Source organism: Taudactylus pleione, unplaced genomic scaffold (genome assembly GCF_031769625.1).
Source record: "Taudactylus pleione unplaced genomic scaffold, aTauple2 ptg000032l, whole genome shotgun sequence".
Classification (NCBI taxonomy): domain Eukaryota; kingdom Metazoa; phylum Chordata; class Amphibia; order Anura; family Myobatrachidae; genus Taudactylus; species Taudactylus pleione.
In genome coordinates, this window is record NW_028284434.1 from 7,468,500 (window position 1) to 7,485,597 (window position 17,098).

At 45.3% G+C, this 17,098-nt stretch overlaps 1 protein-coding gene across 2 annotated transcripts in view; it reads right to left on the reverse strand.

Annotated features, from left to right (window-relative positions):
* The window catches only part of IQCK (IQ motif containing K), a 163,837-nt gene that overhangs the window by 37,085 nt on the left and 109,654 nt on the right, over positions 1 to 17,098 (reverse strand). For both annotated transcript variants that reach the window (XM_088451934.1, XM_088451935.1), the window contains exon 8: positions 15,640 to 15,751. In XM_088451934.1, the coding sequence (XP_088308060.1) occupies positions 15,640 to 15,751 (112 nt within the window). The remainder of the gene's footprint in view (positions 1 to 15,639; positions 15,752 to 17,098) is intronic.

Here is a 17,098-nt window from a genome sequence, read left to right on the forward strand (position 1 = left end):
CACAATGCGAATGCAAACATTTACATGTCACCGCTGTGTGAAATTTCAAACAGTGAAATACAATCATGATTAGTAAGTACAATTCGTGTTAATTGTTAAGGTAGTTATACAGAGCAACCTGCAGTAATAATATCAAGATAAATATTCAGAAAGTGCTTTATATTAAGTCATAGTGGTGATAAGAATATCTACAGTAATGCCGCCCATACATGGTGCGATATGTAACTTGTGACGCGACCTGTGATCCGACAGCCGACATATCAGGAGGTCCCCACACACGGTGCGATCGGGTGGCCGACTGCCCGACGTGCCGGTACCCCCTCCCCCACCCGCATAGCACTGCATGGAATTGTACATCGCATCCCCAGATCAAGTGAACAAGCAGTAAGATCTGGAGGTGCGATGTACGACCCCACGGGAGCGCGCACTGGCCGATATCATGCCTACACACAGTACGATATAGCAGCGATAGCGTACCAATCCATCGGACAGTGTATGGGCACCTTAAGGCTCAGGTTAGATGGCTGCTGCCTGGCTGTCCAGTGAATGACAGGTGAGCGGATCACCTGTGGTGCCCTGAGATATCTGAAAAGTGGCATCTGCTGTTGAAATCTCTCCTGACATGGGGTCTGATACAAAGTAGTGTGCGTCTGGACTGGAGAGAAACAATGAGAGTGCCATAGGGGAGAAGGAAGGGAGGAAGGAGGGGAGGAGGAAAGGGGTGCTGCAAGGGAGCTCCTGGAGGACGTAGAGGGGGGAGGAGAGAGAGGTGGAAGGTGTATTTAATGACGTGCTGCTTCCTTTCGTATACGGGAACCCGAAGTGTGAGTGACCCCAGTAGAGACCCACCACCAGAAAGAGGCAGAGGCAATTGCTGTAAAACCATGTTAATTCCCTGATGATACGTGATCAGTGCAGAGTAGTGCACGGACATGGTGTCACACTCTGCACACATTGTGTGACTTACCTTGCCATTTGCTGCAGGTCAGGATTTCTGCCTGACCTTGTTCGGGAATCATGCAGTGACATCACCATCATGCACTATGTCAGCTGATAGCATTCTTCCAGTGAGAGTGCTCCTGCCTCAGCTGACCTCAGCAGTCTATCAGGGACTTGCAGCAGAGTCATATCCCCTGTGAGAACTCCCACTGGTGCCTGAGCAAAGAGTTGCCTCCTAGAGTTCAGTTCTAACCTGAGGCTCCTTTGTGCAGAAAAGAACCACTGCTATCAGGCTCATTTATCAGACTCTAGCGTTCCTGTGATATTCCGTTACCTGTTCCTGACCTTGGCTTCGTTTGTGACTCTGATTTCGCCTGACCCCTGGTACTGCATCTGATATCTGGTTTTGACTTCGGCTATTCCCTGTGACCTGTTTACGCCTGCTCCCTGATACCGTCTAAGTCCGTTTGGTTCTGCCCTGGCCTGTCGACTAAGCTATACGTCTTCTCCGCTTCATCCGGAGTTTACCAGCACCTGTATAAGGGAACCTATTCTGAGGGCCGTGACGCGACCTGTGTGTCGGACGCAGCCAAGCCCATACCTTCTTGCGAGGGTCCCTGGTGAATACAGCTGGCACATTAGACTCCGCGCCTCAGGCTTAGGTCTAGCCAACTCCCTAACACGGGCTGCATCCATAACCATCCGGGAGTTGTGACACATGGTATGGCAGTCCGCAGTTTATGGCCAGTGCACTAGGTCCGTCCCTGCCGCCAAACGTACACTTCACTTGAGGGCTTTTTCAGTGGTGACCTTAGGGTTACATAGATGTCCGATGTCGGCCTGTTGTTTTCATAGGGGATCCAATGCTGCGTCTTTCAGGAAGCCAGTAGTGGATGTCTTTTAATAAAGACACCTCCTGCGGCTTTTACATATTTTGACACAGCTGCTTTAGCTTTACCCAGAGGAGGGACCAGCCCACAGTTACTAGCCACACACTATAGGGGTCAGAGATAGGTTGAGCGGGAAGAGGGAGGTGGCGGGCAGAAAAGGACTGCAGTAACCTTAGACAGAGGCACCCTGCAACCCAGTACATTAACATGTGCTTCTCTAATGTTTGGGGGGGGCGAGTCCCCCGGTCCAGCGCCAATGGGCCCAGAGACTCCATGGGGGCGATACAATTGTTTTATTGCACCCTATCCCCTGTCTAAAGTGACGTGAGATTGGGGTGTGATAATCAATTGTTTTTGGGTGCCCATGTATATCGCGCCCAAATAGAACGTGTTTAGCCACGTAAAATGGCTAAACCCATCTAATGGCCTGCTTTGGCCGCCCAAACTCCCGTTTGGGTGCCCAAGGTGCAGACTTATCAAACATTTCTGCTTTTTCTGCATTTCTGCTCCCATGGGAACGCCTGCCGTTTGGGGGAGGCCCCACTGACATCACTAGTGATGTCAGTTGAGAGCTTCCAGCTCTGACAGAGCCAGAAGCTCTCCGGGGCTTACGACAAGTGAGACCCTACCCTAGGGTCTCGTCGTAAGCCCCGATGGTCGCGATGGTCTATGACCATCGCGACCATCACCCTAGCGGTCGTTAGAGCTGTGGGTGTAAACCCACAACCTAACGACCGAAACAGAGGCGGCCGGTCAGGATGCAAGCGGCCGCCCAGTTTCCGAGCGACCGCTTGCATCCTCCGACCGCCTCTGAATGAGGGCCACAGTACCTATGAGGTGTTAGTCCCTGGTGACATCACATTATGATGTCATTAAGACTCTTGCATTGTATTGTCGAAGCCAGATAATTGGCTAAAACTGAATCTGTTAAAATTAATATCTGCACTACACCATTTTGCGAATGGCCTCAAGATGCCATTTTGCGACTGGCCGCCCAGCGCCATTGTAATGAATCTCACACATTATAAGTACATATGGTGATGCTATTATTTAGCGTTGTGCGATTCTCATGCAATAGAACATTGTTAAAAGTCCCCATTATATAAATGCATACATTGATATAAACATATAATATGATCAACCCTGCAAAACACGTACCACCATGTACTCCACAAACATGTAGCCGCACAACGCTAACTAGCGTCTTTTCTTAATATCACAATAGTTACCCACTACACACTTACATGAAAAGGTTCCCTAGCATTAAGGTTAATATTTAAGGTTTTATTCATTATCAGTAATGTTGTGAAATACATGTTATCTGATATCTAAGGATTAGTGCATGAAAAGCAGACCGTGTTTGGTGTCATTCTAAACCACTGTGATTTTTTCAGATTTCCGGTTCCATCGGGGAAGAAATCGCAACATGTGTCTGCAAATTATAGATCATAGAGAGTTAGGCCTTAAAATGTACTATGTAATGCAGCCAGTTTAGATTTGTTATGCAGCAAGAAAATGGACACAAAGAGCTGTTGGAGGCTGGACTGTGACCGTACGAATTGACCTATGAACTGTACTGTAACAGAAGAACCAGGACGAAGAACCAATGGAATCATGCCAACCTGTTCTATTGTATTGCCTATCTCTGTAAGAGTATATATGCAGACTCTCTGAAACTAGATGCTAATCATCTTCTCTTTGCTGTTGACTGAGGTTTCATCTTTGATGCCGGGATCTGGATCCAGAGCGCATGCGTATGTAACGACTGTACCTTGTGACTGTATAATTTGTTTGTGCTAATTGTATTTAGATCACAGCGTGTAACCATCTGCTTTTATGTTGAATAATAACTTTTTGTGCTTTGGAACCACAATCAAAGACTGAAAGCAATTATTTCTTGTGCGACTCATAACGCTAAATAGCGACAACTTTAGAGTGTATAGATAGGTAGGAATCGATAGTTGGGGGCTCGCAGAGTGAAATCACGCTACCGGTCACATGGTAACACACGGTCAGCGATCTCTCAGCAAAAGGGTGGAGGCGCCATACACAGGAAAGAACGCATTGTGCCTTCGAATACCTGCTACCACTTTGTTGCTGAGAGTCAGCCCGTTATTGTGTGAGTTTAAGGAGCGCTGATTAGAATCCAGGGACAAGGGAGAAAAAAGTTTGTTTTCCTTCGTTGATAGAATTTTATGTTAAAAGGGGAAGTCGCAGAATAGTGTAAGGGTAATAATACATTTTGTGTAGCGGTCACATTATTGTGTATGCGACTAGTCGCACAATAGCGTATACGTATTTCCTGTATTGCTGCCACATGTTTAAACAAAGCCTTGAGATTACATTGTGATATTGATAGCGTGATAGCATTGTTGTAAATATCTTAGTCAGTGTTGCCATAATCTGGGAAAAAGTTTATTTTTCTGTGCAGGAAAAGGGTGTGTAACAGTGAACGTTTGTTGGTAGGGGTAACATGTTCCCTAGCTAGGGGTATCGTAGGACCCTTAGGTGCTAGGCGCCTGGTGTCGGCCTAGTGGCTCGGTAGTAGATACCGCAGTCTATACACATTGCAGGTGTAGTTGTTGTCTTTGTTGGAGGTATCGGCTCTCAGTGTGATTCTGGATCCAGTGATCAGTTAGGGTTGTTGGGTATTGTGATTGAACCTCACAGTTGTGGCAAATTGTGATTGTGAACTGAGCAGAGGGTGGATGAAATCACTAAAAAGGGTAGGTGTTATTGGAATACGTAAATGCTAGCAGTGGAAAGTACTCAAAAAGGGCTTAGGTGCGTGGAAGCAGCCTGGTTATTCTTCCATAGGTGTGCGGGCGCATCCTGTTAATATCGTCCACAGGAAAGTGAAAGTAGCCTTGACGTTCTTTCACCGATTTAAATCTCTACTGAAAAGTTTAGTGATTTTTCCCAAGATGGGAGCCAAGCAAACGGTAGAGATGTTAGATGGTGTGCTGCTTTTAGAAGTACTAGGTATGGTGCTTATGCAACTAGGTACTGTGATGTATGGTTCAAAACAAGGAAGAGTGTGAAACCGTTTCCCACAATTGGCAGCTTTGATAAGGAGGTATTGAAAAATGTCCGAGATAGCATCTGTATGGTGCACTCTCGAATGAAAAAGATAAAGTATAACGAGTGTTTAAAGTTGTGGCAGCACAAGGGGATATGTGGCTTAAGGGTGTGCATGCGACACAAACTAGCATCGCGAGCACGATGCAGGAGAGTACGCACACAGTGCTAAACAGCGTTGCGTGCACGCCGCAAAATAGCACGCAAGCACAGCAAGGTAGCGTCGCGGAAGGTAATGCCAGTGGTTCACGTGCACCACCACCGCCCTATGCGGAGGGAGGTGGAGGTACAGTCGATGTAAAAACCCATAAAAATATAACATGTAACTTATACCCTCTCTTGTGTAATTATAAGGAAAATGTTTATGATGCGGATGATGAACCTGTTGTCATGTCTGCCATTTCCCATGCCATACAAATGTTAGATGCTCCATCACAACGAGCACGGGTGGTGGCCCCATCTTCATCAGTGGTAGTACAGGAAGTGTTAACATCCACTGCACCCGTAGAGGAATTTGTTATCCCTATAAGTAGCAGCAATAGACTAAGGGCCTGATTCAGAGCCGGACGCTCTGACAAGAGCGCTCGCTCTGAATCAGGGCCCTCCTACCTATTCTTGGAGCGGCCTCCTGGCCGCTCGCATAGCTGTGGGTGACCACACACAGCTTATGTGAGCGACCAAAAAGATGGTCCCGATGGTCAAGACCATCGCGACCATCGGGCTTGCGACGAGACCCTGCGGTAGGGTCTCGTTGCCGCAAGCCCTGGAGTGCTTTTGGCTCTATCAGAGCCAAAAGCACTCCCACTGACATCACTAGTGATGTCAGTGGGGCCGGCCCCAGACGGTAGGCGTTCCCATGGGAACGCCTCCGTCTGGGCAGCCACGCCCCCGGCACGCCCACCAAAGGGATCGTGCTGTCAATCACCATCGACAGCACGCCCCCTTTGGTGCGAGACACATAGCGACGGCTTGCCCGTCGCTATTCGGGTCTCACGCATGCGCACGACGGAGCTCCCTCCATTGTAAGCATGCGCACTAGGGCACCATTGACCCGCTTGCGAGCGGGTCTGAATCAGGCCCTAAATCCCCAGCCAGGTAACAAGGTCAAAGGTAACAGTGTGGCTGGTCTCCATCCCATCCGGACAATAACTGTGAATCGAGATGCGAATGGTTTAGTGCCCACGAGGGATGTAGCAATGCATTGTCCTTGGACAAGAGCTGAGCTAAACTCCATAATGAATGATTTCCCTAACCCTAAGAAGGAATTAGGAAAATGCCAAAGATTTTTGAAAAATTTGGGTAATGCTCACGAGCCAACCAATAAGGATTGGTGAGTGGTGTTAAGGGCGTGTCTTCCACACAATACCGACGTGAAAAAGTTTATCACGGATTGCGTACTGGAGGGAGATGGGACCTCATTCAGAGCCGGTCGCACAGAGCGTGCGGTCGGTCTGAATGAGGGGAGGACGTCTTGAATTTTCAAGACGTCCTCCTTTGCGGTGGTAAGGCTGTTGGTTAACACCCACAGCCTTACGACTGCCTAAGGTGATGGTCGCGATGGTCAAGACCATCACGACCATCGGGGCTTACGATGAGACCCTAGGGTAGTGTCTCCCTTGTCGTAAGCCCCGGAGAGCTTTCGGCTCTGTCTGAGCCAGAAGCTCTCCACTGACATCACTAGTGATGTCAGTGGGGCCGCCCCCAAACGTTAGGCGTCCCATGGGAACGCCTCCGTTTGGGCTGCCACCCCCCCCAGCCCGCCTTCCAAACGGGGCGAGCTGTCAATCAACATTGACAGCTCGCCCCCTTTGGATCGAGACCCGCTACGACCGGCGCTGTCGGTCGTAGCGGGTCACGGCATGCGCACGACGGCGCCGGCGCCGTCGTGTGCATGCTCTGTGGGGGGCCATCGACCTGGTCCGAGCGCATCGGCACTAACGACCGGGTCTGAATGACCCCCATGGTCCCTTAACAGATGAGGATAACCAAGGTAACCTTACCTGCATAATAACTCAGTTGGGTGTATATTTTCCAGTAGTAGTTAACTGGAGTAAAATTTTCACCATAAAACAAAGAGAGAGTGAATCTGCAGAGGATTATTGTACCTGAGCTCTGCAAGCTATCACCCAGCACACTGAGATAGGGGATATTAAAGATCCACAAACACACAACCACAAACCCCATACTATCCACAGACACCATATTACCCACAAAATCCCTATCCACACCCACAATCTTTCTCTACGCTCAACCCACACAGCAACCTTTTCACCCACCCCACTCACAAAGGAGCTTTAACTGCAACCAAGTGGGACATGTAAGTAGGAACTGTAAGGTGAAGAAGGTAAGACCCCCTAATCAGGGAGTACCTGGATATCCACATAAGGGATATACACAGAGTGTAGGAAATTTCCCACAGTCACCAGCTGCAATTGTGGCCTTAAATGCTGTATTGGAGTGAGAGTCAACGCTGGGGTTCAGGTCATACCTGTAGTCTACAGATTAATTGGAAGTACTAGGGAAGAACCGGTGATGATGGTTTATGTAGCTGGTACTAAACATCCTTTTCTTGTAGACACAGGGGCGACCAGATCAGTGATAAAATCTCCAGCTAATTTACAGGTGACCAGCGAGACAGTACCAGCAATGGGTGTAACCGGTACAGTGCAACATTATCCTTTAACCAAATCCACAGATGTTACTATCGGGCCATTGCATACCAGGCATTCTTTTCTCCTGGCAGCAGCGACTCCTATTAACCTACTGGGAAGGGATTTGTTATGTAAGATGGGATGTGTCATATATTGTACCCCTGATGGTATATTCTTAGATATCCCAGAGAGAGAGTGGCACACGAGGTGAGGGATATATTGGACACTCCCCAAAGGTTAATATCACTCTACTGGTTCAGGTAAAAATCCATCTCAGGTATATCAAATGTTATCCCAAATTCCAGATTCACTTTGGACCAAGGATGGACAGCGGTAGGCAAGCACCAAAAATTCCCCAGTACCCATTAAAACAGGAGGTAGAGATAGGGGTTTATCCCATAATTGAGCGGTTATTACAACAGGGAATTTTAGTCCGTACAGTAAGCATAGCCAATAGTGCCATCTTTCCTGTGAAGAAAAGTGGTGGGAGGGGTTATGGGCTGGTACAAGACCTTAGAGGGGTTAATAAGGTAGTAGAAAGCCAATTTCCCATAGTGCCAAATCCAGCTGTCATTCTTATGCAGATCCCATCAAATGTAACCCATTTCACTGTCGTTGACCTCTATTCTGCTTTCTTCTCTGTACCTCTTCATCCTGACTGTCAGTACCTAATTGCTTTTACATACAGGGGTGTACAATACACATGAACATGATTGCCCCAGGGCTTCATAGGCAGCCCCAGTATCTTCTCCCAGGCCTTACACAACTGTTTACAATCTTTTCAACCTGCCAATGGATCTGTTCTAATACAGTATGTGGATGATTTATTGTTATGTTCTGATTCGTTTATGTCATGTTTAAATGATACTAAACTATTGTTGCTCCATCTCTCGTAAACAGGGCACAAGGTTGCTAAGGAAAAATTACAGCCATCCAGGGTTAAATACTTGGGACATTGCCTAACCCAAGGGTTACGACATCTGACAAATGACAGAATCCAAGCCATACAGACCATGACACTGCCGCAGAACCAACAGCAAATCCGTACCTTCTTGGCAATGTGTGGATACTGCAGAATGTGGATCACTCGTAATGTCAGTGGGGCCGCCCCCAAACGGTAGGCCTTCTCATGGGAATGCCTCCGTATGGGCAGCCACCCCCCCGGCCCGCCCACCAAAGGGGGCGAGCTGTCACTCAACATCAACAGCACGCCCCCTTTGGTGCAAGACCCGGAGCGACAGATTGCCCGTCGCTATCCGGGTCTCGCGCATGCGCACGACAGAGCCGGCTCCGTCGTGCGCATGTGCTCTGGGCCACCATCGAGCCCGGTTGCGAGCGCTCAGCGCTTGCGACCGGGTCTGAATCAGGCCCTTAGTCTCTTCCTCAAAGCCTGATCGTGTCATACACACAGAGGAAACAGAGCAAGCTTTCCTTACCATTAAGGATAGTCTGACAAGAGTACCGGCATTGGGAAAACCTGATTATGAAAAACCTTTTGATTTGTATTGTACGGAAGCTGATGGTTGTGCAGCAAGTGTCCTCACACAAAAACATGGTGATGCCAGTAGGCCCGTAGCATACTACAGTGCACAATTGGACACTGTGGCAAGATCACTCCCAACGTGTTTAAGAGGTGTAGCAGCAACTGCTCTATTGGTCAGTAAGAGTGAGGATGTAGTATTAGGCCATGATATGATTGTCTATACTCCCCATGCTGTATTTGCTTTACTGAATTCTGCCCAAACCCGACATGTTTCCTCAGCTAGGTTCACAAAATGGGAACTAGCCCTAATAGCACCTGCAAACATCACCATCAAACGGTGCAGTACGTTAAATCCAGCAACGCATTTACCATATGTGCAACAGGATGCACAAAAGGTGGAGAGAGGTGAGTCGCTGGCGGAAGGTGAGTTCTGCAGGTATATTGATGCACATGATTGTATGGAATATCTGAATCAAACCTTTACTGCAAGACCTGACATACGGGATACACCTTTAGAAAATGTAGATGTGACATTTTACACGGATGGGAGTTGTCATAGACAAACTGACACTGGAGAGTTATGTACAGGTTATAATGTGGTAAATGACAAAGACATCATAGAGGCCGAACCTTTAGGTCCACCTCACTCAGCCCAAGTGGCGGAACTGGTGGCATTAAGGACAGCGTTTGAGTTAGCAGAAGGTAAATCTGCTAATATCTACACTGACTCTAGGTACACCTTTGGGGTGGTACATGATTTTGGTGCTCTATGGCGTCTGAGAAATTTTATGACAGCAGCAGGCACACCAATAGCACATTCCAGACATATAAAAGGACTACTGACAGCGATCCAATTGCCTAAGACAGTGGCGGAAATTAAGTGTAAAGCCCATACATGTGAGGATGATCCGGTGTCACTGGGCAACAACAGGGCGGACAAAGCTGCCAAATGGGCAGCAGGGTTAAAAGTACATGTGCCAATTAACCAAATGATATTCCAAACGAGTGACATGCTGAAATTAATTGAGATGCAAAATTTGTGTTCCATTCAGGAAAAGGCAGTCTGGAAGTCCAAGGGATGTGGGCAAGAGTCCTCTGGACTCTGGAGAGATGGACAAGGTAAGCCAGTGACCCCAAGGTGTGCTAACCAAGCCTGGCTGAGGCAGCGCACGGTCTGACTCATTTGGGAAAGCAAGGTATGTGCAAATTGGTGAGAGCATACTGGTGTGCACCGGGTTTTTCTTCTCAAGCGGAAAAGAGAGCAATGTCCTGTCTGACCTGCTTGAGGAAAAACATTGGGAAAACGATCCCTACTGAACCATCCCACATTCCTCCGACCGATGGAGCTTTTCAGGTAATACAAATTGATTTCATCCAATTACCACCCTGCAGGAATCTCAAGAATGTATTAGTGTGCACTGATGTGTTTTCTAATTGGGTTGAGGCATACCCAGCTGCCACTAATACTGCTGCATTTACTGCTAAGAAAATAGTTCAGGAATTTGTATGCAGATAAGGTATCCCTAGAATTATTGAAAGTGATAGGGGTACTCATTTCACAGGTGATGTCTTCCAAAACATGTGTAAGTTGATGGGTATTAATAGTAGACTTCATACCCCCTACCGACCGCAAGCCACTGCCAAGGTGGAGAGGATGAACGGGACTATTAAAAACAAACTGAGTAAAATCATGGCAGAAACTGGACTGAGTTGGCCAGAAGCACTACCACTTGTCCTTCACAGTATCAAGACAACTCCTAGACCCCCTCTCAAACTGTCCCCCTTTGAAATACTGTTTGGTAGACAACCTCATTTCATTATAAGCCCACAGGAGGATTCCACTCACTGTAAGAAGGTCAACCAACTGGTGGAGAGACAAGGCGGAACCGAGCCAGATAACGTAGACCTGTCAATTGCGAGTCTTTTCCGGGAAGGTTAAAGGTTACAGTGAGATACCTGAGCTAAATAAATTTGTAGATCATTGTTATCAGCAATGGATTGGTCTGCTGTGGTTATCTTTGTGTTTTCCCCCAGATTTCTCATTATTTTGGGTTGTTTCGGGATCTCTGGTTTCTGTGACAGAGGACAGAGGATAGAGAGGGGAGCTGATGGTGATATTAATGGAGTGGAGTCGGGAGAAGGAGTGCTAAACCAACTGGGGCAGTATCTGACCAAACTCAGTACAGTAATTGTTAAAAGATCTGTTATTGTGGAAACTCGGAGACAGTGTGAAGGTCTATCGTCTGAAGATTAATGTATGTGTGAGTTATGTGGGTCCTTAGTTGATGAGAATTGCATCCAGCAGTGCCAACCTAAGTATAACCAGTATTGGGGTGGGTATCCTTTAGAGGATTATCATACTATGGTGGGCAAAGTTTTAAACCAGACTGACTGTTGGGTGTGTTCTCATGTGCCTCAGGGACAGCATAATGTAGGGTTAGTGCCATTCCCATTGAATGTCTCTGGAAATGTTCAAATCGCAAAGAGGGCATGCACTGGATGGAAAATTTCTTAAGTCCAAACCAACTAATTTCAAACTCCACCAGTACCAAGTAGATAAATCACTTTTATGTTTGAACATCACCAACTCCAATGACCCAGGAAGTTGGGAGGTGACGGGGAATAACCAGACGATGACCTTCTCACTAAGAGCTGATAATGAACCTATAAATTTTGAACTATTACGCACAATTAGGTTAGGTGGAAGACACTTCCGGTATAAATATACACTAAGTAACACCAAAGAAATTATTGGTAGGATACCAGCAGGGTATTGTGCCAAGATATTACAACGAGAAATTTGTATGAGTTAAATGGGAGAACCTGAAGTAGGATCACTTGCTAAGGAAATGTGTGGGTTACTGATGTTTACTATCCCTTATGTTCTCCCCGATGATATATATTTTATATGTGGAAGGAAAGCGTACAAGTGGCTCTCTCCGAGTTCCAAAGGTTTGTGTTATTTGGGAAGAGTAGTCCCAGAGGTTATGACCCTTACACATGGTGAAATGCTTGGGATTCATAAAAACATGCCATCACCATATCTTCATACACAGTATGAACACAGAGACAAAAGAAATATGATACCTGGTGATGTACATAAAGCCACACAGTTAATTAGTGAAACAACTGACTTTCAAGTTTTAGTTGCATTGGACCCCACCAGGATCGCTCGGGATACACTAAATTTTAGATATATCCAAGATCTTGCTAAATTAATAGATAATATCACCGAGATGTATGATGACACGTTTAGGTATACAGGTAGGGAGTTGCAAGCTTACAAGAAAGAACTGGTGCAACATAGACTAGTGTTAAATTATTTAACAGCTGTCACTGGAGGGTATTGCGTAAACTTTGGCCACCCAATTTGGTGTAAAGTGTTGCACATACATTACAAATAACACTAGTGACCCCAAGAAGGTGACAGACCAGAAGATGGACGAAATTCTGCAGCTGAAATGGGAATTTCGGAAGAACCATAATGCTTCAATGGCTGAAGTAGAGGAGAAGGTAGAGGAATGGGTTTCATGGTTGAACCCAGTGAAATTGTTCTCCGGTCTCGGAGAGTGGGTCCAGGAAATGGTTGCGAGTATAGGTAAACTCCTGATCCTCATACTGGTTGTCATCATAGTCATTGGCTTATATGTCAGGTGTATTCCTACTGTGTTGAAATATGGAAAATGTAAAGATAAGGTAAATCGAAGGAATAAGATTATGATTATGATGCTGGTTAGAAGTAACAATATGAATACTGAGGTAAATGTAGGACTGCATTACAACCCTGAACTAGAAGGTACCATAATATGATGTATAAGATTTAGACATGCATGAAATGTATTATGAAATGTTAGTTTTAAACATCTTAAATAATGTAAGTCCCTATTCCCTTTCAAGACTTCCTTTATAGGATTGGTGCATCCCCACATCTTTCCCATGATCTCCCAAGATCCGCAGTGTGCGTATAAGGGTAGTTTTATGTCCCTCCCAGAGACACATTATTGATGGTTTAAGAACCACCTTGTGCCATCCCATAATAGAACATTAAATAATTTGTCATAGTGTAAGCCTAAATTAATTTATAAAATCAGAGTGTGATAGCATGTTGTTTGCTATCAAAGGGTGGACTGTCGAAACCGGATAATTGGCTGAGACTAAATCTGTTAAATTTAAAATCTGTACGAGCCCATTTTGCGAATGGCCGCAAGATGCCATTTTGCGACTGACCGCCCATCGCCATTTTAACGAATCTCACACATTATAAGTACATACGGCGATGCTATTATTTAGCATCGTGCGATTCTCACGCAATAGAAAATTGTTAAAAGTCCCCATTATATAAATGCATACATTTATATAAACATATAATATGATCAACCCTGCAAAACACGTACCACGGTGTACTCCACAAACATGTAGCCGCACAACGCTAACTAGCGTCTTTTCTTAATATCACAATACTTACATACTGCACACTTACATGAAAAGGTTCCCTAGCATTAAGGTTAATATTTAAGGTTTTATTCATTATCAGTAATGTTGTGAAATACATGTTATTTGATATCTAAGGTTTAGTGCATGATAAGCAGACCGTGTTTGGTGTCATTCTAAACCACTGTGTCTTTGCAGATTTCTGGTTCCATCGGGGAAGAAATCGCAACATGTGTCTGCAAATTATGGATCATAGAGAGTTAGGCCTTAAAATGTACTATGTAATGCAGCCAGATTAGATTTGTTATGCAGCAAGAAAATGGACACAAAGAGCTGTTGGAGGCTGGACTGTGACCGTACGAATTGACCTATGAACTGTACTGTAACAGAAGAACCAGGAAGAAGAACCAATGGAATCATGCCAACCTGTTCTATTGTATTGCCTATCTCTGTAAGAGTATATATGTAGGCTCTCTGAAACTAGATGCTAGTCATCTTCTCTTTGCTGTTGACGGAGGTTTCATCTTTGATGCCGGGATCTGGATCCAGGCGCATGCGTATGTAATGACTGTACCTTGTGACTGTATAATTTGTTTGCACTAATTGTATTTAGATCACAGCGTGTAACCATCTGCTTTTATGTTGAATAATAACGTTTTGTGCTTTGGAACCACAATCAAAGTCTGAAAGCAATTATTTCTTGTGCGACTCATTACGCTAAATAGAGACAACTTTAGTGTGTATAGATAGGTAGGAATCAATAGTATGAAGCCAGCACCAAAACCAGATGGTTTCTGGATCTTTCGCTAGTCTTGCCAAATGTCATTAATAGTAGCAGTCTTTAGTACTTTTAATATAAATTGGTTGTAGTATCTGTGCACTGAGCTAATGATTTTATTGGGTAAGCGAGCTGTTGCACTAATAGGGTGACCATCCTATATAGATGCAGATAAATGGATAAATATGTGCTGCGCTCAGCTGCTGAGATACAGTGAAAAAATGCAGTGTGTATACATATGTTAGATAAATCGGATATTTTACTAAATACGTAGAAGGCTAGATAAACGGTATACAGGGCATAAGAAGTAGTAATATAAACAGCAAAATATAGTAAAAAAAGAGCTTCGTCAGTCAATCTGTATACAGGAAGATATAGTATCCTCCAAAGAGGATAGTGTTCATAGTGAGATCAGATAGTGGCATCCCGCATCTGGGGAGTCCACACAGCCCTGGTCACAGCTCCTCTGCAACTCACAATAGGTCATTGATCATTTTCAACCCAGGCCCACATGCCCCTGAAGCTGGGTAGATATATTGGGCGTTATTTATTTATTACCAGTTATTTATATAGCGCACACATATTCCTGCAGTGCTTTACAGAGAATATTTGGTCATTCACATGAGTCCCTGCCCCAGTGGAGCTTACAATCTATATCCCCTACCACATGCACACACACATACACACTAGGGTTCATTTACCTACCAGTATATTTTTGGAGTGTGGGAGGAAACCGGAGCACCTAGAGGAAATCCACGCAAGCACAGGGAGAATATACAAACTCCACACAGGGCCGTATTGGGAATCGAACCCACAACCTCAGTGCTGTGAGGCAGTAACGCTAACCATTACACCGGCTGTGCTGCCCATGTATGTGCTGTTATATCTATAGTATATCGGCGGGTGTGTACATCCTATATGTCTGTGGACAGCGTCGGTTTGGCCCTGCAGCACAGCAGGTGATTGATATGTCTGAAAGATAGGTCATCTGCTGGTGTGTACGGGCGACCCGCCGATCGCCAGTACACATGCTGCAGGTACCCACTAATGAGTGACAACTCAACTGGGCGGGCATTTAAATGATTAAGTTATGACATCAAGCCTGGCACATCGTGCAGATGACTGGTAAGTATATATGCACTTACCAATCGTCAGAGAATGGATGGACAGTGCAACATAAAGACACTGATAAGCAAATATCTTTCTATCTGATACTATAACAATAAAAGCTGCATTATTTGAATAATGGTGAGCAGGCTGGATAGGTGAATAATTTCATGACACTAAACCACTAGGATTTCCAGAGAAAAAATAAACTATGGCAAAAATACAAGTACAATTTCCTGACGCATAAACATTTTTCATTGAAATCTTGTCAACTGAACCAACCTTTACTTTCTTGTTTGTCCCAGAATTCGTGAACTTTTTTAGATATATCTTTAGTCTCTCTGAGATTTCTTTGCCATTGGCGTAATTCTTGGACTTCAGGATCACAACGTACCTGGCGGAAAAGAAAAAACAAATAATGAAATATGTTGCTGTAAAACTCATGCCCGCTCTCGCCCCAAAGCTACTGCTGGCATGGAAAGGTTACTGTGAGGGACAGTATGTGCTGCCGAGCAGATAGCTACAGCTAATTCCTTCATAAGGGCCAGTTTAATATGCAGAACGGTTATTAGGGATGGCAATGTATCCCTGCTTTTTGCAATGCTAATTATTTGTGGTGTAATATAACTGTCCCATGTATTACCTGACTTGGCCACATCATTTTTGTCATGTGTTATAAAGGAGCGTAAACTGTATATATGAGAGACATAATGGTCTCCGGGCAATTGCACGGTTTGTTACAGAATGCCATTTGTATTCACACTGGCGCCTGTGAAGCTCAAGGGGGAGAAAAACAGCATCAGAGGCTGGAAGAGATACTACAACAGTACAAAGACAAACAGCAGGAAATAGCAGCTCTTATTTTCTTATACAAAGGGATCCATTGGTGCAAGACAATCAAATAAAAAATGATCAGTAAAACGTAGATCACCTGGTACATATGTTATCTTATGTCTTATTTGAATAGGGGATGGGGTTGAAGAGGTCTTCATCATACCCACCTTGCTGGCTTTCAAGAAAGAGCACAAGGGTGTAAATGGGGAAGCCAAATTCTGAATGTAGTCTTGACTTGTGTTTCAGTGTTTAGTAAGAAATCCCTTCCGTTCTCACCTGGGTGGTCGCTCTGCCAATGTGTACACAAGAAACTCTACCAGAATGATTAACACATCATAGGAACAAATTGTATTCAGCAAAACTCATTATAATTGTATTCAGAAAATCCCATTCCTTATAGTATGTATACAGGGGCGTTTCTAGAGAGGAGGGGGCCCGTGTGCAGTCTCCGACACGGGCTCCCTCCTCTCCGCCCGGTGGCCGGCAGCGCACTGAGCTGTGCGCAGCCAGCGCCGGAGTTATAGACTCTGGGCACTAGAGTGTGCCCAGAGTCTATGACGGTGTAATGGTTAGCATTACTGCCTCACAGCACTGAGGTCTTGGGTTCGATTCCCACTATAGCCCTAACTGTGTGGAGTTTGTATATTCTCCCTGTGCTTGCGTGGGGTTTCCTCCGGGTACTCTGGTTTCCTCCCACACTCCAAAAATATACTGGTAGGTTAATTGGCGCCAAATAAAAAAAAATAACCCTAGTGTGTATATGTGTGTGAGCATGTGGTAGGGAATATAGATTGTAAGCTCCACTGGGGCAGGGACTGATGTGAATGGCCTGAGGAGATAGTACTGGCACCTGCATTATGGATCTGGCAGGCATCGGGACCAGCACATCTGCACAAACATCGGTGTG